Genomic DNA, 23,488 nt, shown 5'->3' with positions numbered 1-23,488 from the left:
GACAAAAGTCAACATGGTTTCTGTAAAGGGAAATCCTGTCTTACTAATCTATTAGGGTATGTCTACACTACCCTCCTAGTTCGAACTAGGAGGGTAATGTAGGCATACCGCACTTGCAAATGAAGCCCGGGATTTGAATTTCCCGGGCTTCATTTGCATAAGCGGGGAGCCGCCATTTTTAAAACCCCGCTGGTTCGAACCCCGTGCAGCGCGGCTACACGGGGCACGAACTAGGTAGTTCGAACTAGGCTTCCTAGTTCGAACTACCGTTACTCCTCATTCCACGAGGAGTAACGGTAGTTTGAACTAGGAAGCCTAGTTCGAACTACCTAGTTCGTGCCCCGTGTAGCCGCGCTGCACGGGGTTCGAACCAGCGGGGTTTTAAAAATGGCGGCTCCCCGCTTATGCAAATGAAGCCCGGGAAATTCAAATCCCGGGCTTCATTTGCAAGTGCGGTATGCCTACATTACCCCGCTAGTTCGAACTAGCGGGGTAGTGTAGACATACCCTGAGGGACTCCAAGAAGATCTCACCAAACTCAGTGATTGGGCAACAAAATGGCAAATGAAATTTAATGTGGATAAGTGTAAAGTAATGCACATCGGGAAAAATAACCCCAACTATACGTACAGTATGATGGGGGCTAATTTGGCTACCACAAATCAGGAAAGAGATCTTGGAGTTATCGTGGACAGTTCTCTGAAAACTTCCATGCAGTGTGCAGCGGCGGTCAAAAAGGCAAATAGGTTTCTAGGAATTATTATGAAAGGGATAGAAAATAAGACCCAGAATATCTTACTGCCCCTGTATAAAACTATGGTACGTCCATATCTTGAATACTGTGTACAGATGTGATCTCCTCACCTCAAAAAAGATATTTTGGCCTTGGAAAGGGTTCAGAAAAGGGCAACTAAAATGATTAGGGGTTTGGAACGGGTCCCATATGAGGAGAGGTTAAAGCGACTGGGACTTTTCAGTTTAGAAAAGAGGAGACTTAGGGGGGATATGATAGAGGTCTATAAAATCATGAGTGGTGTGGAGAGGGCCGATAAAGAAAAGTTATTTATTAGTTCCCATAACCGAAGAACTAGAGGACACCAAATGAAATTAATGGGGAGCAGGTTTAAAACTAATAAAAGGAAGTTCCTCTTCACACAGCTTGTAGTCAACCTGTGGAACTCCTTGCCAGAGGAGGCTGTGAAGGCTAGGACTATAATAGAATGTAAAGATAAGCTATATAATTTCATGGAGGTTAGGTCCATAAAAGGCTATTAGCCAGGGGATAAAATGGTGTCCTTGGCCTCTGTTTGTCTGAGGCTGGAGAGGGATGGCAGGAGACAAATCGCTTGATTGTGTCTTTGGTCCACCCTCTCTGGGGTACCTGGTGCTGGCCACTGTCAGCAGACAGGATACTGGGCTAGATGGACCTTTGGTCTGACCCAGTATGGCCATTCTTATGTTCACAGTGCCGCCTGCCCACCACTGCCTCTGTCAGAGGCCGCAGGGGGGATGCGGAGGCTGCTACGAAGCAGCCTCTGCCTGCGGCTGGTTGAGGCTTGCTGTGGACAGAGGCTGCTCTAGCAGCAACCTCTGTCTGCGGGGTTCCAGTAGGAAGCTGGACCCCCCATGGCCATTGCCTGTTTGCGGCGGCCCGAGCTGGTCATGTTCAAGGGCTGCTCTGCCAGCAGCCCCTGTCCATGGCTTGCCCTGGCGACCGCAAACGGACTGCTGGACTGAGTGTCAGCCGGGACTGAGTAGTCCCGGATCATGCTGATCCAGGACACTGCACCTCGGCTCTTACTACATTTGAAATGCAGAGCCGGAGTGCGGGTGGCTCCTGGAACCAGCACAAGTGGGGACTGCTCAGTCCCAGCCTGAGCCAGCTCCTGGAGCTACCCCTGCTGCAGCTCTGCAGAGCCATCCTGTCGACTGGTCACGTAGTCGGTACCAATTGTATCTACTACACGACCAGCCCGATAGCTGCAATTTAACAGCTTTAATGGAAACACGCTGCGGTTGAGCAGCAGGCTCCACAGATCTATTCAACTCAAAGGAGTCCTGCAGGAAGGGATCTAAGGGTCTGAGCGGACCACAAGCTAAATAGCAGTCAACAGTGTGATGCTGCTGCTGCAAAAAAAGCAAACGTGATTCTGAGCTGCATTCACAGCAGTGTTGTGAGCAAGACACGGGAAGTCAGTCTTCCGCTCTGCTCTGCTCTGTACTTCCCATGGCTCCCCTTGGCTGCAAAAGATGAAATGGAGTCAATGGCAGCCGCGAGGCTCTGTGGCCGCAGCGCCAGTAAATAAACAAACCGGGGCTGTCAGTGATTTATCGGCATACTTTCAGAAACAGGGCAGGGGACAGGAGTCGATGATCTCTCAGGGTCACTTCCAGTTCTAGTGTTCTATGAATCTATCTTCTCTGTGCACACATGTTGAACAGCAGTGAACACTCATGCTGGTTACTTTCAGGGGCGATACGATGTGGAACTGTCAACTGGTGCCATAACCATTGAAACAGTGATACTCTCAACACATTAATGTGGCCACATTGAATGATTTGAATTCCTTAATGGCTCTGTGCTATTTCAAGAAATACAATTGTGGTTCTTTGTGATCTCAAAGTATTACAACAACAATCTAAAAGGTAACACACTAATACACTTGTACGGGACTAATTGAGATGTGAAAGCACCGGTGACATTTCTAGTCAATATCATTATCATCCTCTTGTTCACAGTGTGATCTGTCAGGCGTGCATCCCAAAAGCCATTGTCTTGGCATACAGGGATTTGGAGCCATCAAATTTTTGAATTACTCCACTCCGGCACCCATAGTGACTGCTCCAGCTTTGCTCCGACTCTGCTCCGCACTCTGACTCAAACTAATTTTTAACTAAATAAAAAAGCGCATACTGTAATTTTGAAAAAACATTACTTTTATTCAGAGTTCTAAAAATTTAAATGTCATCAACAATGATACAAACTAGAATCATTCATAATTCAATCGGTAAAAAATTATTGCAGCAATCAAGTCGTCTTTCATAGACTGCCGCAGATCATTTAAAATTAACTTTAAAGCCGAAAACAGTCGCTCTACACTAGCTTGAGTTGTTGGCAAGCAATTCTACAGGCCACTGGAATGCGGTGTGGGTAGCTGTGAATGGCCTCAAAAACAGACTTAACTTTTAGCCTACCAATAGACTCCATCGCCTCACAATCTTCCCAAAAGTTTCTCTCGAATAATGCTTCATTACAATTATGAATCGCAGAAACTTGCTGGCGTCTTTCTTGTTTATCCAATTCCTTTTCAAAGTCATCTTCTGAAGAATTGGTGCTTGAATTATCTCCATTTCCCTGTGATGGTTGAAGACATCTCAGGGATGGACGCTCGAACAAGTTCAGAGTGGAGACGGAAGTTTGAGAACAGCCTGCTATTTCTGAAGGAAGTGAACTTTCCAAAACCGCAAATTCAATTGTTGATGACTCCTTTTGTTGTGTTTCGTTTTCTTCAACCTCTCGCCAAGTTCAAATGTAGCAATAGATTTTGTTTTTCGAGTCATCGAGCAATATCAAGGAGCCCTTCCTTTGCCTTTGATATTTCCCTTGTGGTAAGAAGACTCCGATACCGTGGGTCAACATAAACTCCAGCAAGGAAATGAATACTGTCAAAAAGCTTCTCCTCGTGTTTCTTCATGGAGGATAGAATTCCTTTTGCAATTTGTCCACCATTTTCTTGCAAGAATTTTGACAGTTTTCGCCATTCCTTCATTAAAACTCCCAGGGCTACATTGACAGCTTGAAGATTCACAGTTGTTTGGTTTGGCTTTGCCAAGAGGTCTTGCAGGTTCTTCACTTCGTCCCATTCAGCTTGTGTTAACTTGAGTTCTCTTGTTTCAGCAGCAGCCACTTGTTCACAGTAAGACTGAAAAACGAGAAGACGATCAATCATCGCAAATGTTGAACCCCAGCGAGTCACAGTATCCAATGATTGAGTTACCCCATGTAGATCAAGCAGAACACTTTGAATATTTGGGGTTCGTAGTTTGACAGCTTGTCGAATTTTTGCCAGAATTTTTTTCGCTTGTTCTTTGTTCAGTCCATCCCAGATTGCCAACTGAAGAGTGTGAATACCGCACCTCATCATTTGGACTTTCGAGTCGTCCTCATGAAGCCATATTGGAAGTATGAGGCTAGGGTCATTAACCCATTGCGCAGCAACATCCATGTTGAGTTCGATTTCATCCATTCCTTTAGTTCCTTCATCAGGTAAAATAGCTTCAGTTCTGTCTACATCCTTGTTCTCAGAGGTAGAAATGGTTTCATTGTCCTCACTTAAATTTCTGATGGCACACGTCATGTTTGCTGCATTGTCAACGCAGATGCTCAGCACTTGTATTTCACTAATCTCAAATTTTTCTAAAATAGCTTTTACTTGACTTTTCACGTAGGAAGAATTGTGATGCCCTTCAGTGTCGATTATGTCCAAGGTTTTTACCACAGCTTTATCTTTTCCTTCTTCGTAGAACTGAGCATTGATTGCAAGGAAATTTCTGTTTCCATGGGTTGCCACATCCATTTTCAAGTAGCACAGTTTTTGCTCCAAAGCTTTCTTGAGCTCTTCGCGACCAGACTCAGCTGTGCTGACATCTAAATGACGAACCGCATCGTGCCCCGTCAAAACACCAAGCTACCGACCCGTTTCACCTGCAATTTTTTTGAATCCTTTGTTCTTTAGCCTGAAGCTAGTGAGCAGTGTTGAACTCAAGCAAACCATTTCCATCAGCCCTTCACGGAAAGTATTGGCATTCATGGTGACTGTAACCTTTGAGGACTTCAAATATGAGTCAAGTTTTGTTGGTTCAATTTTGGGTTTCTTTTCAGATGAAGCTCTGCAAAAAATCTTTTCCCCGGGAGTTTTCAAAGAGCCAGATGAACGTTGTTTAGCCGCGTCAGCTTTCTGTTTTGCCTCATCTTCTTGGTCCTTTTTTGGAACTAGAGCCACATAGTTTTCAGGATGGTCACGTTTTACATGCCGCCAAAGGTTGAAACTTTTCATGGCACTTGCTTCACCTGTCTTGAAGCTACATGGTTTGAGCTTGTCATTCACTTCCTTTTCCACCTTGCACGTTGCCGATTTCTTCTTTGCTTTTCCCAAAAGCCCAAATTTGGGTTTTTCAGATTCAAAAGTAAAGACATCGTTGAGATCCTTTTCCATAACTTGGCTATCAATCATGGGGGGCAGATTCGATTTTTTTGTTGAAGCCATGGCCAAATCTTCTTGTGCAGCTACTGCATTCAACTGTTCCTTGTTATGATCTTCGAAAAACAATGAACAAAAGCATTACATTTGTTATAATGTCCCTGCTTGTGATATCTTAACCACTTAAGGTACTTCGAATTTATTTTGGATTTTCTGGACAAAAATGATGGCATTTTCTTTTTTACAGAAAATTATTATTAAAGTATGTTTTAATATTTTAACATGTTTATTGCAGTTTTAATGAAGCAAGTATTTTAATATACATAATTAATATAAATTTTTATTTATAAATTGCCAGTTTTTCTTATGAAATTTTGTGGTAAAAATATTTGAAATATTTTCCAAATGTTTAATTAATATCTCAAAAACGCTTTAATATAGCTATATCAATGACATTTTTTGGCACCTTTAGGACTTTCTTGCTAAAATATCATTCATTTTGGATTGAAAATGAAAAATAAAAAAAAACCCTGGAGCAGTGGAGCAGTCAAGATTTTCTGTGCTCCGGCTCCACTCCAGCTCCGGGCAAAAACCTGCAGCTCCACTGCTCCATGCTCCAGCTCCGGGCTCCACTCCACAACCCTCTTGGCATGGGCACATTGTTCTCACTTTAGACAGAGTTGCATGTACAGCAGGGGAGGGCAATAAGGGGCCTGTGTGCCCCAAATGGTTTGCAAGAGTGAGCCCCGGCAGGTCTCCAGATGTTTTACATGCGCGGTGACCTGGCCTGTGGCACTTCCCACTGCTCAGGGACTCATGGCCAGTCTCTCTCAGGGGCAAACTGCAGGCTGAAATGGCCACTCATCATTGGCAGCCGCCTTCTGCTGCCCTGCCTGCCTCTCTGCAGTCCTAGTACCTTCGGGCCTTGAGGCCTCAGCCTGCAGCCTGCCTGGCCAGAGCTCCCCAGCCCTGCCTGCCCTGTCCCAGCCTTGTTCTGTCTTAGGAAGCCTCTCTAGCTTCCCTGGCAGCCAGGTCCCTCCTGCTCCCCAGCTGGAGCAGAGTGTGCTTCTCTCCAGGAGCCCCTATTTATACAGCGCCAGCGGGGCCCTTATTGGCTGCTACTTGCCACAGCTGTTGGCTCCACAGCCCAGCCCTCTCTTAGGGTATGTCTACACTACCCTCCTAGTTCGAACTAGGGTGGTAATGTAGGCATACCGCACTTGCAAATGAAGCCCGGGATTTGAATTTCCCGGGCTTCATTTGCATAAGCGGGGAGCCGCCATTTTTAAAACCCCGCTGGTTCGAGCCCCGTGCAGTGCGGCTACACGGGGCTCAAACTAGGTAGTTCGAACTAGGCTTCCTATTCCGAACTACCGGTACACCTCGTTCCACGTTTGAACTACCTAGTTCGAACTACCTAGTTCAAGCCCCGTGTAGCCGCGCTGCACGGGGTTCGAACCAGCGGGGTTTTAAAAATGGCGGCTCCCCGCTTATGCAAATGAAGCCTGGCAAATTCAAATCCCGGGCTTCATTTGCAAATGCGGTATGCCTACATTACCCCGCTAGTTCAAACTAGTGGGGTAGTGTAGACATACCCTCGGGGCTGGATCTGACCCATGATAGAGCCGGTGCGGGGCTACCAACTTCCTTGCTGTGAAAATTGTCTCTTGTTGGCCACTTGTTCCCGTAACTCTGATGTGATAAGCGCCCTTCGATTTAACACCATTAAATACCGATTTTGTTCAGGTGACACAGAGTCACAACCTTTTGATGCAGGTACAGCGGGAAGTATGCTGCAGAAGTCAGGAGTGTGTTACCAACTGCTTGCACAGGTATGGAGTGACACTTGCCGGTTTTGCTGGGATGGTGCCTGTTTTAATCCACGTTTCCTGAGTGTTCCATTTTTGGAACGTAATGAACAGCAAGGATCAAATCATCCGTGTCAAGTGACCTAATTATATGAAAAACAGCAAGTGGTCTGGTTGCACTTTAAAGAGTAACAAAACATACAGATGGAATCATGAGTTTTGGTGGGCACAGTCCACTTCTTCACATGACCGGAGTGTTTATTTTGGTTCTGGACTTACAACACCTCCAATCATCTGAAGAAGTGGGCTGTGCCCACCAATGCTCATGATACCTTTTGCGCAAAAACTTGCCAGCTGTCTACACTGGCCGCTTGAATTTGCACAAGAACACTGACTTTGTAATGTACAAAATCAGTGCTTCTTGCGCAAATACTTTAACGCTTCCGCTTGGGAAAAAGCCCTCTTGCGCAAGAATACTTCGCTTCTATGATGAGGTAACTGGCTCTGTGGACGTGCGAAAGTTGGTGGATGTGATATACCTTGACTTTAGCAAGGCTTTTGATGCGGTTTCCCACAATATTCTTGCCAGCAAGTTAAGAGAATGTGGATTGGATAAATGGATGGTAAAATGGATAGAAAGATGGCTAGAAGGCCGGGCCCAGCGGGTAGTGATCAACGGCTCGATGTCAGGATGGTGGTCGGTTTCTAGCGGAGTGCCCCAAGGTTCGGTTCTAGGACCGGTTTTGTTCAATATCTTTATTAATGACCTGGATGAGGGGATGGATTGCACCCTCAGCAAGTTTGCGGATGACACTAAGCTGAGGGGAGAGGTAGATATGCTTAAGGGCAGAGATAGGGTCCAGAATGACTTAGACAAATTGGAGGATTGGGCCACAAGAAATTTGATGAGGTTCAACAAGAACAAGTGTAGAGTCCTACACTTGGGACGGAAGAATCCCAAGCATAGTTACAAGCTGGGGACCAACCAGTTAAGTAGTAGTTCTGCAGAAAAGGACCTGGGGGTTACAGTGGATGAGAAGCTGGATATGAGTCAACAGTGTGCCCTTGTAGCCAAGAAGGCTAATGGCATATTAGGATGCATTAAGAGGAGCATTGCCAGCAGATCCAGAGATGTCATTATTCCCCTTTATTCGGCTTTGGTAAAGCCACATCTGGAGTACTGTGTCCAGTTCTGGGCCCCCCACTACAAAAAGGATGTGGACGCATAGGAGAGGGTCCAGCAGAGGGCAACCAAAATGATTAGGGGGCTGGAGCATATGACTTATGAGGAGAGGCTGAGGGACTTGGGTCTGTTTAGTCTTCAGAAGCGAAGAGTGAGGGGGGATTTGATAGCAGCCTTCAATTTCCTGAAGGGAGGTTCCAAAGAGGATGGAGGGAGGCTGTTCTCAGTAGTGACAGATGGCAGAACAAGGAGCAGTGGTCTCAAGTTGTGGTAGGAGAGGTCCAGGTTGGATATTAGGAAAAACTATTTCACTAGGAGGGTGGTGAAGCACTGGAATGGGTTCCCTAGGGAAGTAGTGGAGTCTCCATCCCTAGAGGTGTTTAAGTCTCGGCTTGACAAAGCCCTGGCCGGGTTGATTTAGTTGGAATTGGTCCTGCCTAGAGCAGGGGGCTGGACTTGATGACCTTCTGAGGTCTCTTCCAGTTCTATGGTTCTATGATTCTATGATTCTAAGAGGGCCAGTGTAGACAGGGAAGAACTGTTTTGCGCAAAAAAGCCCTGATGGCGAAAATGGCGATCGGGGCTTTCTTGCGCAAAATCGCGTCTGGACTGGCCACGGATGCTTTTGTGCAAAAGCAAATCTTTTACGCAAAGGCACTTGCCAATTTAGACACGCTTTTGCGGAAATACTTTTAACGGAAAAACTTTCCCGTTAAAAGTATTTCTGCAAAATCATGCCAGTCTAGACGCAGCCTACATGTTTTGTTAGTCTATAAAGTGCTACCAAACTGTTTGTTGTTTTTTAAGTTTATCCTGTACAGACTAACTCATCTACCCCTCTGAAGCTAATTACTATGGTTCCTTTGAGACCAAGAGACCCAAAGCCATATTGGCATTTACAACATTTCTGTCCTCTTTTTCCTGAGTACTGTACACTTCATATTCTGTGTTGTAATTGAAATTGGTACATTTGAAAAAGGTAGGAAACATCCAGGAATATTTAAATAAATGGGTATTCTATGATTGTTTTAACAGCACTAGTTTAGATTAAAAGTAATACAAGTGTATTAAGAGACAGAGAGAGGATCTTAAGTGAATTCAATATAAAGGATAGACTCAGAAATGGTAACAGACACTAAAAATGAAAAATGCGCTTTGGAGACTAAAATTCAACTAGACTATAGTCTTGATTCAGGGTAGGTTTTTCTAGCAAAATGGCTGAGCAAGCCTGCTTGTCAGGATCTCTCACAAAGTCCTTGTCTTCTTTGCTGAGCAAGAACTTTGGGTTCTTTGCGCCTTTATTTTATAGTCCAGTGAATTTTGGAAATGGATTCTTCTGAAGGTTATCCCCAAAGTAAAGTTCATGCAGCAGTGAGGAAGGTGACATGCCATGTGGTGATGAAGGAAAGTGTGGGTGGGTTTCTTCCCCTGCTTCTGTTTAAGGTACCATTGTTTCGCTTTGTCTAAAGCAGCACTTGACAACTCCACAACATACCTCCTCTAAATGTATAGACAAGAAGCTTTAAAAGGACACTTCATGTGGGTGCATCTATCAGGCTCCAAAAACATAGCCCTTCGTGAGGAATTGTCATAGGTATATTGTGCACAACAAGGCAAAATTAAATGTTTCCTTCTCTGTTGGGGACAGAAGGCAGTTTGCTGCAGAGTCTGCCGCTGAACTCAAGGCCCTCTTGCCCTAATCCCTTGTGACAGTTTGGCTACGTCTACACTGGCAGCTTCTTGCGCAAGATCTGTTTTGTGGAAGAGTTCTTGTGCAAAAAGTTTTCCACAAGAGCGCGTCTACACTGGCATGTGCTTTTGCGCAAGAGCGTCTATGGCAGTGTGGACGCTCTCTTGCGCAAGAGAGCTCTGATGGCCATTTTAGCCAAGGGGTTTTTTGAGCAAGAAATTCATGTTGCCTATCTACACTGCCCTCTTGCTCAACAGGACTTACTCGTCATGGGAAGAGGAATAACTCTTCCGGAAGAAGCCCTTGTTTTCTGACGCTAGACTGTAAATTTACTTGTGCAAGAACATGCGTGCAGTATAGACACCTGGCAAGTTTTTGCACAAGAACAGCTGTTGTTGTGCAAGAAGCCGCCAGTGTAGACGTAGCCTTTTTGTTTGTAGAATATTAATGAAAGGCGATGCCCCTCATGCAGGGTAGGAGAGTCAATGTTGCTGAAGGAACTCCTGCTCCCGGTGCCCCAACTCTTGGCTCTAAACTGTCTGCCCTAATGCTGCATTAACACCGAATGTCTGGGCACTACATCGTTCTCCTCTTATTGGGAAGTAGCCAGACGTGCTGGTGGTATAATGCAGTGTTATCCCCAACACCACAGGCTCAGCACAAAACTTTCTAATTCTGTGGCCTAATGGATAAGGCATTGGACTTCAGATCAAAGAATTGAGTGATTGGGTGTCTTCACTGCATTGTAAACCCAGGTCTGTGGGAACTCTGGGCTTGTGGACTTGATTTTTCCAGGCCCAGGCTTGAGTGGCCACATTGCATTGTAGCCCCGGGCTTACAGATGCTCAGCCCTGGTCTTGTAGCTGTGCTAGTGTATCCATATTGTGCTATGCAGATGTCTGACTTGGGTCTGCAGTTTGAGCCACATTCACGGCAATATGAGGGTACGTGTAGACTACAGGCTTTTGTCGACAGAGCTTCTGTCGACAAAGAGCGTCTAGACTACATCCAGTTCTGTCAACAACAAGCCGCTTTGTCGACATGAGAGTGTGGACGCAAAAACAGTGTAGATGCAGTAACGCCTCCTGTCCACAGAACTCTGCCGACAAAAGGCGTTATTCCTTGTAGAATGAGGTTTACAGTGGTTGACAAAACCGCCGAGTCCTGTCGATGTTATGTTGCCAGAACTCGGCGGTAGTGTAGACATAGGTACAGTTTTGTCGACAAAAGGCTGCTTTTGTCGACAAAACCCTGTAGTCTAGACACACCCTGAGAGCGCTTGGACTGACTCACTGTGGGTACGTCTGCACTACAGCGCTAGTTCGAACTAACGTAGTCTAGAACTAAAAACTAGTTCGAATTAGCGTTTTGCTAATTCGAACTAGCAAGTCCACATTGAGTGGACTCTGAACAGGGCTTAAGGATGGCCGGAAGCAGTGCCGGCAGGGCATAAAAGGAGGACTTAGAGCATGGAGATGCTGTCTCAGGCTAGCCGAGGGCTGCGCTTAAAGGGTCCCGACCCCCACCCCGGAAACACAGTTCTAAGGGGTGCCCCGCTTGCAAAGAAGTTCTGGCTTGGAGTGCCCGGAGTACCCACACTGGGCACATCACACCACTCGGCCATCAGCCCGGCTGCACTTGCCGCAGGCTGCCATCTGGGGAGAGGGGGCAATCGGGGGGCTGCAGGAGAGGTTCCACCCCCAGAAGCCCGCAGAGCCAGCCCAGTCCTCCCCATCGGGGGCTCGTACCCCATTCCTCCCTCACCTCCTTCCACTTACCCTTCCCTAGCCCCCCTTCTTATTGATGTACAAAATAAAGATAACGTTTCTTCCAACATTGACTCTGTCTTTATTGAAAAAAACTGGGGGAGACTGGGAAAAGGAGGTGGGAGAGGGGAAGAGAAAGGCTGGGAGAAGGGAGGGAAACTAACATGATCAGGGGTTGGGAACAGGTCCCAGATGAAGAAAGGCTACAGAGACTGGGACTGTTCAGCTTAGAAAAGAGGAGACGGGGGGGGACAGGATAGAGGTCTCTAAAAGCAGGGGTTGGGTGGAGAGGGTGCATTCAGAAAAGTTCTTCCTGAGTTCCCATAAAGAAGGACTAGAGGACACCAAAGGAAAGGAATGGGTAGCAGGCTTCAAACTAGTAAGAGAAAGTTGTTCTTCACAAAGAAAATAGTTAACCTGCAGAACTCCTTGCTGCAGGAGGCTGTGAAGGCTAGAACTAGAACAGAGTTTAAAGGGAAGTGAGATCAAGTCATGGAGGTTGGGTCCATGGAGTGGTATTAGCCAGGGGGTAGGAGTGGTGTCCCTGCCCAAAGTTTGTGGAAGGCTGGAGAGGGATGGCACGAGACAAATGGCTTGGTCACTGTCTTCGGTCCATCCCCTCCAGGGTCCCTAGGGTTGGCCGCTGTCGGCAGACAGGCTACTGGGCTAGATGGACCTTTGGTCTGACCCAGGACGGCCATTGTAAGCTCAGGGTCGGGGGTCTCAGTGGACCCCCTTGATTTTCATGCACACCTGCTCCTGGGTGGCCAGGCTGGCAGCTCTCCTGACCTAGCCGGCCACTTTCCTGTGCCTAGTGCGGAGATCGTGAACGAGGTCCACGATCTCCGCACTAGCCCAGGAAGGTGCCCGCCTCTTGCGGTCCCGGGCAAGCTCCCGGGAGCCGCCAGCCTGGTCCCGGCAAGAGGGGGTGGGCTGGGGAGCATCGGGTGGGTGGCTCTGTGCCATGCCAGGTGCAGGGTCTGCTAGCTGGGTGCTGGTAGGCTTGCACCAGGCACGGGCACCGTAGCCAGCCCGTGCCCCTTTAAGGGGTCCGGGGCCGGGAGGGGGGCATAGAGTTTCCCTGGTGTTGGCCAGAGTGGCCACCAGGGAAACCTGGGGAGGGCTAGCCTCCCACTAGTTCGAACTAAAGGGCTACACAGCCCTTAATTCGAACTAGCTAGTTCGAACTAGGCGTTAGTCCTCGTAAAATGAGGTTTACCTAGTTCGAACTAAGCGCTCCGTTAGTTCTAATTAAGTTCGAACTAACGGAGCGCTAGTGTAGCGCCTAGGAAAGTTAGTTCGAACTAACGTCCGTGTAGACATACCCTGTGAGACTTGGTATGTGATCTACCCAAGTAGGGTGCGAGGCCCTAGCCTGCGTGCACCCAAGTCAGATTGATTTGTGTGTGGCTGGAAGGAGATGTGGGGCGCAAATGTGAGTCAGATGCCAGTGGTCCATTCTGAACTTAAAATCTATGACAGATGCTGACACTGCTCTGTCCAAGGGCAAGGGACTCCTGACTCAGCCAACGCCCACGCAGGCTCACTGTTGAGTAGCATTTCAGTCTCTCAGCATTCTGGGGGCTTTGCTGCCAATTAAAGGCCCTGCTTGTGCTGGCTTTAGAGACCCGGGAGATGGAACATAAGAACATAAGAACGGCCGTACTGGGTCAGACCAAAGGTCCTTCTAGCCCAGTATCCTGTCTGCCGACAGTGGCCAGCACCAGGTGCCCCAGAGAGGGTGGACCGAAGACAGTGATCAAGCAATTTGTCTCCTGCCATCTCTCTTCAGCCTCTGACAAACAGAGGCCAAGGACACCATTTTATCCCCTGGCTAATAGCCTTTTATGGACCTAACCTCCATGAAATTATCTAGCTTCTCTTTAAACTCTGTTATAGTCCTAGCCTTCACAGCCTCCTCTGGCAAGGAGTTCCACAGGTTGACTACACGCTGCGTGAAGAAGAACTTTCTTTTATTAGTTTTAAACCTGCTCCCCATTAATTTCATTTGGTGTCCTCTAGTTCTTCTATTTAGGGAACTAATAAATAACTTTTCTTTATCGGCCCTCTCCACACCACTCATGATTTTATAGACCTCTATCATATCCCCCCTCAGTCTCCTCTTTTCTAAACTGAAAAGTCCCAGTCTCTTTAGCCTCTCCTCATATGGGACCCGTTCCAAACCCCTAATCATTTTAGTTGCCCTTTTCTGAACCCTTTCCAAGGCCAAAATATCTTTTTTGAGGTGAGGAGACCACAGCTGTACACAGTATTCAAGATGTGGGCGTACCATAGTTTTATACAGGGGCAGTAAGATATTCTGGGTCTTATTTTCTATCCCTTTCCTAATAATTCCTAGCATCCTATTTGCCTTTTTGACCGCCGCTGCACACTGTGTGGAAGTTTTCAGAGAACTGTCCACGATAACTCCAAGATCTTTCCTGATTTGTCGTAGCCAAATTAGCCCCCGTCATTCTGTACCTATAGTTGGGGTTATTTTTCCCGATGTGCATTACTTTACACTTACCCACATTAAATTTCATTTGCCATTTTGTTGCCCAATCACTCAGTTTGGTGAGATCTTCTTGGAGTCCCTCACAGCCTGCTTCTGTCTTGACTATCCTAAACAGTTTTGTATCACCTGCAAACTTGACTACCTCACTGCTTACCCCCTTTTGCTTGCTACCGCTCCATGGCTGTGCTGCCACTGACAAAGAGCCAGCCAGTCACCATATTTTGGCTCCCTACACTGAGGGGCTGCCTGGTCCGAATGAGATGACATGGCACCGCCTCAGCCCCTGGTGCTCAGTCTGCTCTGTAGCTTCCTGTGTTACTACCATCAAGTGCTGCACATCTGGAGAACCTCTGGAGCTGGCTCAGTCCTTGGTGCAACGTACTAGTGAACAGGGCCAGTGCTCATTTCTCCCTCCCAGGGGACGCTATGTACAACTCCATGAGCTGCTTGGTAGATGGAGGATTAGGCTGCCCTGCAGTCTTGCTGTACTTCTATTGCACGATGCAGATTGTTTCACGTTCTGTCTAATCTTGTCTGCTGCTTCCTTTCCCCAGTTTTCTGGTGTCTGCTGTCATGTCTCCACCACATTCACACACCCTGTTGGGCTTCCCCCGTGCCCTGTCAAGAGACCCCCCCAAACGTAGGCCCTGTTGGGTGGGACACAAGCATCCCTGGACTCCTCCACTTATGTACTCTAGGACGCCCAACTCCCCACAACCACTGCCATGTATCCCCTCAGGACACCACGCTCCATTACACCAGCATGCATGCCTAGGAAGGGTGTGTGTGAAAGTTCACAGGCACATGGCAGTGGGGTAGAAGTGTGACCAGAAGGGAATGACACATGCCTTGTGAACCTCTCCAGCAGTCTGATGTGCACACTTGCCCTCTTGTGATCACACTTTTGTCCAGAGTGTTCCTGTGTCCTTTTGGATACACCCTCATCCAGCATGTGGCAAACACAGACCTCCCATGAGTACTCGTCTTCTACCCTGAGCCCCTTCCCCTTTCTGACAGGGAAACAGCCCCCCCCAGCATGCATCCACTGTTTGCTGCACCTGCTCCCCCTCGGTACACACCAGGTCAGTCCCTCCCCCTCTCTGGCATGTCTAATCCCTCCCCCTCCAGCCATACTAGCCGAGAGCAGAATCCCACTATTAGGGCTGGGAAGGGCCATCTCCATCGGCAGGTTAGTCCTGCATTGCACCCTAGGGTATTCCTGCCCCCCTCTGTGAAGCAGCTGGCGCTGGCTGGGCTCTGAGCCAGGCGTGGTCTGCTCATAGCCCGTGCCTGCATCAGCCCCTCACTCCTGGGCTCTCCGGGGTACATGCCAATCTCTGTTTCTCTCTCTCTTTCTGCGAGTGCCTGCTGTGATGCTCATCACCACTGTCTTCTCCTCCTCTGCCTGCTCCTCCTCAGATCCTCCACTCTTGAAGACAGTATTAAACAGTACGAGCAGGAGCTGGCCAGGAAGCTCTACCAGTCCCGACAGTGGGCACCTGCACCAGGGGCCAGGCCAGCTCAGGTGTCTAGCCCAGTGCAGAGTCACGGCTCAAGGACCCCTGGGTCAGGAAGTCAATCCAGGTGTGCACAGCTCCTGCCTCTCCAGTTGCATGTTCCACAATCCCTAGCTGTATTTCTGCAGCCATCTCTGCTGCTGCTCTAGGAATGGGGAGAAGCACCCCACTCCTGATGCAGTGGCCCACTGCTCCCTGGGTCTGCTAGCAGGTGGCAGTTACCTAACCCAGTTTGGGGAGCCTCTGCTGCTGAGTGCAGAGCCGCCCCCCCCCCCCCCCAGTCGGTTCTGAAGTTCACAAATGCCGAAAGAGGGGCAGGATGCAGTAGTGTTGGTGGAGTATGGAGGGAGATCAGCCTGCCTGAAATAACCCTCATGCCCTTGTAGTTTATCACATCTGGCTCTCTCTCCAGTATAGCCCACGGCACCTGTGGGAAACCCTGCAGCAGCTCGCTTGGGTGGGCAGCGCTTGGCTGTGTCTGTCCCAGATTCACACATCAGGAGGGGCTAATGGCTGATCATAGCAAAGTCAGATGGTTTCTGAATTCTCTCCTACACTGACGTGCTCTGTCGGCTGCAGAGATCCTCCCCCTTGCCAGATTGACAGAGCTCTATCCCCACCCTCCAGCCTTCAGCCCTAGAGCCGTGGGCTGGAGGCTGGGCCCAGAGGAAGGCATTACCTGCATGCTCTTCAGTGATGCTGATGTCTACGTTCTCCCCTCTCTGAGGCAGGATGAAGTCTCTGGAGCAGGATGCCCTCAAAGCCCAGATGGTGATTGCCAAGTCCAAGGAGGGGAAGAAGCGCAGCACTCTGGAACAGCTGGCTGAATCTCCTTCACCTGCTCCCACTCCCTCCCCAACGCTGCCAGAAGGTACGTACGCCATGGGGTCCTGGGCGTGAGGTCCACCACCTCCCTGGGGCTAGAGCTAGCCAGGACTCTGCCCTAGGTCTTAGGGTATGTCTACACTACAAAGTTAATTCCAACTAATGGACGTTAGTTCGAATTCACTTTGATAGGCGCTATGCTAGCGCTCCGCTAGTTCGAACTTATTTCGAACTAACGGAGCGCTTAGTTCGAACTAGGTAAATTTCATTCTACGAGGACTAAGCCTAGTTCGAACTTACTAGTTCGAATTAAGGGGTGTGTAGCCCCTTAATTCGAACTAGTGGGAGGCTAGCCCTCCCCAGCTTTCCCTGGTGGCCACTCTGGCCAACACCAGGGAAACTCGTATGCCCCACTCCCGGCCCCAGACCCCTTAAAGGGGCACGGGCTGGCTACGTTGCCCGTGCCAGGTGCAAGCCTGCCAGCACCCGGCTAGCAGACCCTGCACCTGGCACGGCTCGAGCCAGCCACCCGATACCACCCAGCCCTCCCGCTCTTCCCGGGACCAGGCTGGCGGCTCCCGGGAGCTTGCCCGGGACCGCAAGAGGCGGGCACTCGCCTGGTCTAGAGCGGACATCGTGGACCTCGTCCACGACCTCCGCACTAGGCACAGGAAAGTGGCCGTCTAGGGCAGGAGAGCTGCCAACCTGGCCACCCAGGAGCAGGTGTGCATGAAAATCAAGGGGGTCCACTGAGACCCCCGACCCTGAGCCCTGAGCTTACAATGGCTGTACTGGGTCAGATCAAAGGTCCGTCTAGCCCAGTAGCCTGTCTGCCGACAGCGGCCAACCCTAGGGACCCTGGAGGGGATGGACCGAAGACAGTGACCAAGCCATTTGTCTCGTGCCATCCCTCTCCAGCCTTCCACAAACTTTGGGCAGGGACACCACTCCTACCCCCTGGCTAATACTACTCCATGGACCCAACCTCCATCACTTTATCTCACTTCTCTTTAAACTCTGTTCTAATTCTAGCCTTCACAGCCTCCTGCAGCAAGGAGTTCCGCAGGTTGACTCTTTGCTTTGTGAACAACAACTTTCTGTTACTAGTTTGAAGCCTGCTACCCATTCCTTTCCTTTGGTGTCCTCTAGTCCTTCTATTATGGGAACTAATGAAGAACTTTTCTTGATGCACCCCTCCACCCCACTTATGCTTTTATAGACCTCTATCCTATCCCCCCTCAGTCTCCTCTTTTCTAAACTGAACAGTCCCAGTCTCTTTAGCCTCTCTTCATATGGGACCTGTTCCAAACCTCTGATCATTGTAGTTGCCCTCCCCTCTCCCACCCTCTCTCTTCCCCTCTCCCACCTCCTTTTCCCAGTCTCCCCGAGTTTTGTTCAATAAAGAGAGATTCTGTTTTTGACCACACGTTTTCTTTATTTTGTACATCAGGAAGGGGGGCTAGGGAAGGGTAAGTGGAAGGAGGTGAGGGAGGAATGGGGTACGAGCCCCCGATGGGGAGGACTGGGCTGGCTCTGCGGGCTTCTGGGGGTGGAACCTCTCCTGCAGCCCCCCCAATTGCCCCCTCTCCCCAGATGGCAGCCTGCGGCAAGTGCAGCCGGTCTGATGGCTGAGTGGTGTGATGTGCCCAGTGTGGGTACTCCGGGCAATCCAAGCCAGAACTGCTTTGCAAGCGGGGCACCCCTAAGAACTGTCTGTCCGGGGTGGGGATCGGGTCCCTTTAATCACAGCCCTCGGCTAGCCTGAGGCAGCAGCTCCACGCTCTAAGTCCTCATCTGATGCCCTGCCGGCACTGCTTCCGGCCATCCTTAACCCCGCTTCAGGGTCCACTTAATGTGGACATGCTAGTTCGAATTAGCAAAACGCTAATTCGAACTAGCTTTTTAGTCTGGATCCGTTAGTTCGAATTAGCTTAGTTCGAATTAACTAGCTTAGTTTGAATTAGCGCTGTAGTGTAGACGTACCCTTAGAGCTGCGGTATCCAACATGCTAGCCACGTCACATGTGGCTGCTTGGTTGATTGAGCATGGCTAGTTGGCTGGCTGAGTGTGGCTAGTTCACTATAGTAGGACACAGTGGTCTTAGACACAGGCCTACTGAAAGCCAAGCCCCCTCTTCCTCTAGCCTGCGGAAGCACATCCAGGGCTGGCTGGAGTCTTTCCGACCGGGGCGTCACTGACAGAGCCCCGCCCCTTTGTTCTGGAACCCAAGCACATGTCACGAGGAAAGCGAAATCACCCTGTGCTGGAGGAGAGCGCTTGTCTCGGCATGTCCCTCTATAGCCATGCTGCCAAAGGGGGGAGGGTGCTTCAGGTGTCCCTCACTAACCGGTGCTTCTGCCTCTTCTTTTGCAGACTGCAGCCCCAGGAATGTCACTTCACCAGGGAGGCTGGTAGGAGTCGCTGCCATTCTGTCTTGTCTCTAATCCTGGGACACCTCCTCACAAGCCAGGAGGGAGAAGGACCCATATGGCTGGGTGTGGGATTCCCCACTCTCAGACTCAGCCCCGACCGTGGCACAGGCTGCGAGCGTGAGCCGGCTGGCCCTGCGCCTGTTGCGAAGAGACTGGGTGTCATTTCCCTAGGGTCCCGTTTCACGTTTCTGGGAACCTGCCCCTTCCCCACACATTTATTTCCATGCCCTTTGCTTCTTGCACGCCTTAGACACCTCGCCAGGCCTCTGCTCCCTGGCTGCTGCGGTTGTTTGGTGCATTGCAGTGACCAGCTGAGAGCAGGGTTGGGTACTGTTCACACACAGTGAAAGACAGAGCTCACTGTGGTGGGGGGAAGGGGAACTGAGGCACACGGAAGAGAAGAAACTTGCCCAGAGTCACACAGCAGAACCAGGAATAGATGGAGGTTTAAAATCTTGGCCCCAGTGAAATCCATGGGAGTTTGCCACTGATTTCAGTGGAACCTGGATTTTCCCCAGTTCCATTGCCCCGTCCAGTGGTCCACACAGTATATGCCCTGGATTTTAGTGCCCTTCGCTGTCCTGAGCCTCAGAGCACGATGGACTACTATCCCAGAGATGACTTGTTGCAATCGACAGTTGTTCATGTGAGCTAGTGCCACCTTTCACAGATGGGTGGGAGGTATCCCCATCACTTGGTTCAAAGCTAATTCTTCTGCCCTTGTCTCCTGAGCCGCCTTTCCATAGTGTGCTGCAGCCCTCTGCTTGCTGCTGATGCCTTTCTCTCTCTCTCTCTCTCTCTGTCTCTCTCTCTTCTGGTTTGCTGTCCCTTCCAGTCCATGTCTGAAAAGAAGTTTGACTACCGGGAATTTGCTGCTATTCCTTCTTCCAAACCTGTTTATGAAATCCAGGTATAAGCTGCATGCCGAATTCCTGGGGTCTTCACCCAATTGCCAGCTAAGCAATCTGGGTCTGACTCTGATTGGCACGCCATCTCCGAAGCTCTCTTATGTGACTTAGAGGCCTACTAGGTCTCTAAGGGTGGGGCTGGGCATCATGGGTGAAATGTCTTTGGAACATGCCAGAATCGTGTCCTAGAAAGTGTGACAGGCTCCCCAGCCTGGAGCCAATCCCCCCTCCTAGGACACTTAGCGATCAGGGCATTCATTCATTGCTCCTATCAAAGGGCCTCTGCACTTCATTCTGTGGTGGAGCCGAGACACTGATGAGTCTCCTTGGCTGCCCTGGGATGAAATGGAATCGTGACGTGCTGACGTGCTTGTGAACGTTGGGTATCTCCAGGACACTGAGCTGTAGTGAATAGCACAATAGTGTCCTTGGAGAGCTCCCTCTAAGTCAGAATCGTTCCCAAAGGACCGTTGTGATGAATGATGCCAGAGCTTCCCAGGAGTTTATTCTCCAGCTGACTAGGAATGTGATGTGCCTCTGCCTAGTACAGGAAAAGCCTCACGAGCTGCTGGCTGTTCAGGTGCAGCGCACTGTACACAACTTGCAGGTGTTTCAGCTGCAGCTTCCATTGAAAACCAGAGCATTTGTCAAGCAGAACTCCCAGTTACCTTTCTGCTCCCCAGACTGGTTAGCTGAGGCAGCTGCTGCTAATGAGACATCTGGTACCAACAAGCACCTGACAAGGAACCCAGAAAGAGAACTATTGAGACGGCACTAGTCCGCAGAGCTCTTTCTGTGCAGGATGCCATGGTGTGGCATGAGTAGTGACATCTGTGCTGTCAGAGAACTCCTGAGTTCCTCATTTTAGCAATTTGCTGATCCTTCAGTTCGGGTCTTTATTACAAGCCGTCAAATGAGAGTGGAAAACTCAATCCAAATCACAAATTGGTGGGTATCGCTGCACATCTCACAGTGCTTTTAGGGTTCCCAAATGGGGACTTCCAGCCAAAAACCTTGTGACAAACGGCTTCAGTGAGAGACTGGTGACCTTGACATAATTAACAAAGAGCCAAGCACCAGGGAACTAATGTTTGGGAACAGTTTAAACCTGTTTGAACTACAGGTTTAAAACTAATAAAAGAAAGTTCTTCTTCACACAGCGCGTAGTCAACCTGTGGAACTCCTTGCCAGAGGAGGCTGTGAAAGCTAGAACTATAAGAGAGTTTAAAGAGAAGCTAGATAATTTCATGGAGGTTAGGTCCATAAAAGGCTATTAGCCAGGGGATAGAAATGGTGTCCCTGGCCTCTGTTTGTCAGAGGCTGGAGAAAGATAACAGGAGACAAATCACTCTCTGGGGCACCTGGTGCTGGCCACTGTCGGCAGACAGGCTACTGGGCTAGATGGACCTTTGGCCTGACCCAGTATGGCTGTCCTTATGTTCTAGTGCTTAGCACCAGGGAAAAGAAGAAATACTAGCACAAGAATTCCATTGCAAGTAGGAGGAATATTAATTTCAAACTAAAATGTGGCAAACAACCTGCCAAGGAACCAGCTGTACCAGTAGCACCAAGATCACACCTCACAATGCCTGAGGGTTGTTACAATGATAGGAGCAGACAATGTCTCCACAAACCCGAAGGGGACACTAGAGCTTGGCTTTCTGAGGCCCTCCAGAAGTCTGCTCACAGAAGGAACACACACCAGGCAGGGACAGCAAACATGGTGAGAGCCGAGAATAGCCCTCTCAGCTATGCTGTGTTGGGGCATTCCCATAACTTTTGCCCTGAGTATCTGTCTGGGTGTGTCATGAACAGGCTGTTGGCCAGGCATCGCTGTTTGACTGACATTAGGGTTAATTCACAGGAAGCTTTAACAGCATCTCCTAGGTGTATTGTACTTGTTACCTGATGGGGTGGGAGCCAGGAAATTCAGAGCAATTGTCCAGCACTCCTTTCTTACAGTCATATTTAATATGCTATCAGGAGGCAAATATCTCAGGTCTAGGAGTCTCATCCGTTCATCCCCAAGGCTAGACTGACATTCGCAGAGCTCAGGGGTTCGGTTGTACTGTTACCCAGGTTATCCTTAGTTACAATTTTGGCCTGTGAGGTGATTAGTCTCTAAATGTCATTTTCAGTCTCCTGTGCCAGGTGCAGAGCGAGGGACAGAGACTTAAGTGCTTGTGTTGGGAAATCACTGCTGAAACATACTGAACTAGTCCTAGAATTGTAGGACTGGAAAGGTCAGCCAGCCCAGCCCCTGCCCTCAAGGCAGGACTAAGCACTATCTGAATCATAGTTAGAGAATCCTAGGGCTGGCAGAGACCTCAGCAGGTCATCAAGGCCAGCCCCCTGCCCAAAGCAGGACCAACCCCAACTCTCAGGTGGAGATTCTACCCCCTCCTAGGTAACCCATCCCAGTGCTTCCCCACCCTCCTAGGGAAACAGTTTTTCCTAATATCCAAACTAGACCTCCCCACTGTAACTTGAGGCCATTGTTCCTCATTCTGCCAGTCGTCACTACTGAGAACAGTCTCGCTCCATCCTCTTTGGAACCTCCCTTCAGGAAGTTGAAGGCTGCTATCAATCCCCTCTCACTCCTCTCTTCTTCAGCCTAAAAAAGCCCAAATTCCCTCAGCCTCTCCTCATAAGTCGTGTACTCCTGCCCCCTAGCCACTTTGCCCTCCGCTGGACCTCTCCAATGCATCCACATCCTGTCTATAGCGTGGGATCCAGAACTGGATGCAGATGTGGCCTCCCCAGTGTTGAATAAAGGAGAATGATAACTTCTCTAGATTTGCTGGCAATGCTCCTCCTAATGCACCCTAACATGCCATTAGCCTTCTTGGCTACAAGGGCACACTGTTGACTCATATCCAGCTTCTCATCCACTATAATCCCCAGGTCCTTTTCTGCAGAACTGCTACTTAGCCAGTCGGTCCTCAGCCTGTAACAATGCTTGGGATTCTTCCATCCCAAGTGCAGGACTCTGCACTTGTCCTTGTTGAACCTCATCAGATTTTTTTGGCCCAGTCCTCCAATTTGTCTAGGTCACTCTGGATCCTATTCTTACCCTCCAACGTATATACCATCCCCCCGAGCTCAGTGTCATCCGCAAACTTGCTGAGGGTGCAATCCATCCCCTCCTCCAGGTCATTAATAAAGATGTTGAACAAAACTGGCCCTAGAACAGACCCTTGGGGCACTCTGCTTGAAACCGACCGCCAGCCAGACATCGTTGATCACTAGCCGTTGAGTCCGACAGTGTAGCCAGCTTTCTAGCCATCTTACAGTCCATTTATCCAATCCATATTTCCTTAACTTGCTGGCAAGAATATTGTGGGAGACAGTATCAAAAGCTTTGCTAAAGTCAAGGTATATCACATCCACTGACTTTCCCAGAGTCAGGTACCTCATCGTAGAAGCTAATCAGATTGGTCAGGCACGACTTGCCCTTCGTGAATCCATGTGGACTATTCCTGATCTCGTTCCCCTCTTCCAAGTGCCTCAAAATGGATTCCTCGAGGATTCCCCTCCATGATTTTTCCGGGGACTGAGGTACGGCTGACCAGTCTATTGTTTCCTGGAGCGTCCTCCTTCCCTTTTTTAAAGATGGGCGCTACATTTGCCTTTTTCCAGTTAT

At 49.2% G+C, this 23,488-nt stretch overlaps 1 protein-coding gene and 1 pseudogene across 44 annotated transcripts in view; one reads left to right on the top strand and one right to left on the bottom strand.

The window, feature by feature from the left end:
* The window catches only part of SCRIB (scribble planar cell polarity protein), a 263,350-nt gene that overhangs the window by 221,020 nt on the left and 18,842 nt on the right, over positions 1-23,488 (top strand). For 38 of the 44 annotated variants that reach the window (XM_075919866.2, XM_089776049.1, XM_089776052.1 and 35 more), the window contains 4 exons: positions 15,583-15,747; positions 16,412-16,551; positions 18,879-18,916; positions 19,773-19,847. In XM_075919866.2, coding sequence (XP_075775981.2) covers positions 15,583-15,747; positions 16,412-16,551; positions 18,879-18,916; positions 19,773-19,847 — 418 coding nt within the window. The remainder of the gene's footprint in view (positions 1-15,582; positions 15,748-16,411; positions 16,552-18,878; positions 18,917-19,772; positions 19,848-23,488) is intronic. The other 6 variants (XM_089776051.1, XM_089776062.1, XM_089776061.1 and 3 more) reach the window with 3 other exon arrangements.
* On the bottom strand, positions 2,991-10,153 carry LOC149525212 (uncharacterized; annotated as a pseudogene).

This window comes from Pelodiscus sinensis, chromosome 2 (genome assembly GCF_052426305.1).
Source record: "Pelodiscus sinensis isolate ZL-2025 chromosome 2, ASM5242630v1, whole genome shotgun sequence".
Classification (NCBI taxonomy): Eukaryota; Metazoa; Chordata; order Testudines; family Trionychidae; genus Pelodiscus; species Pelodiscus sinensis.
Note: the sequence above shows the minus strand (reverse complement) of the source record. Positions and strands in the feature narration are given on the sequence as shown.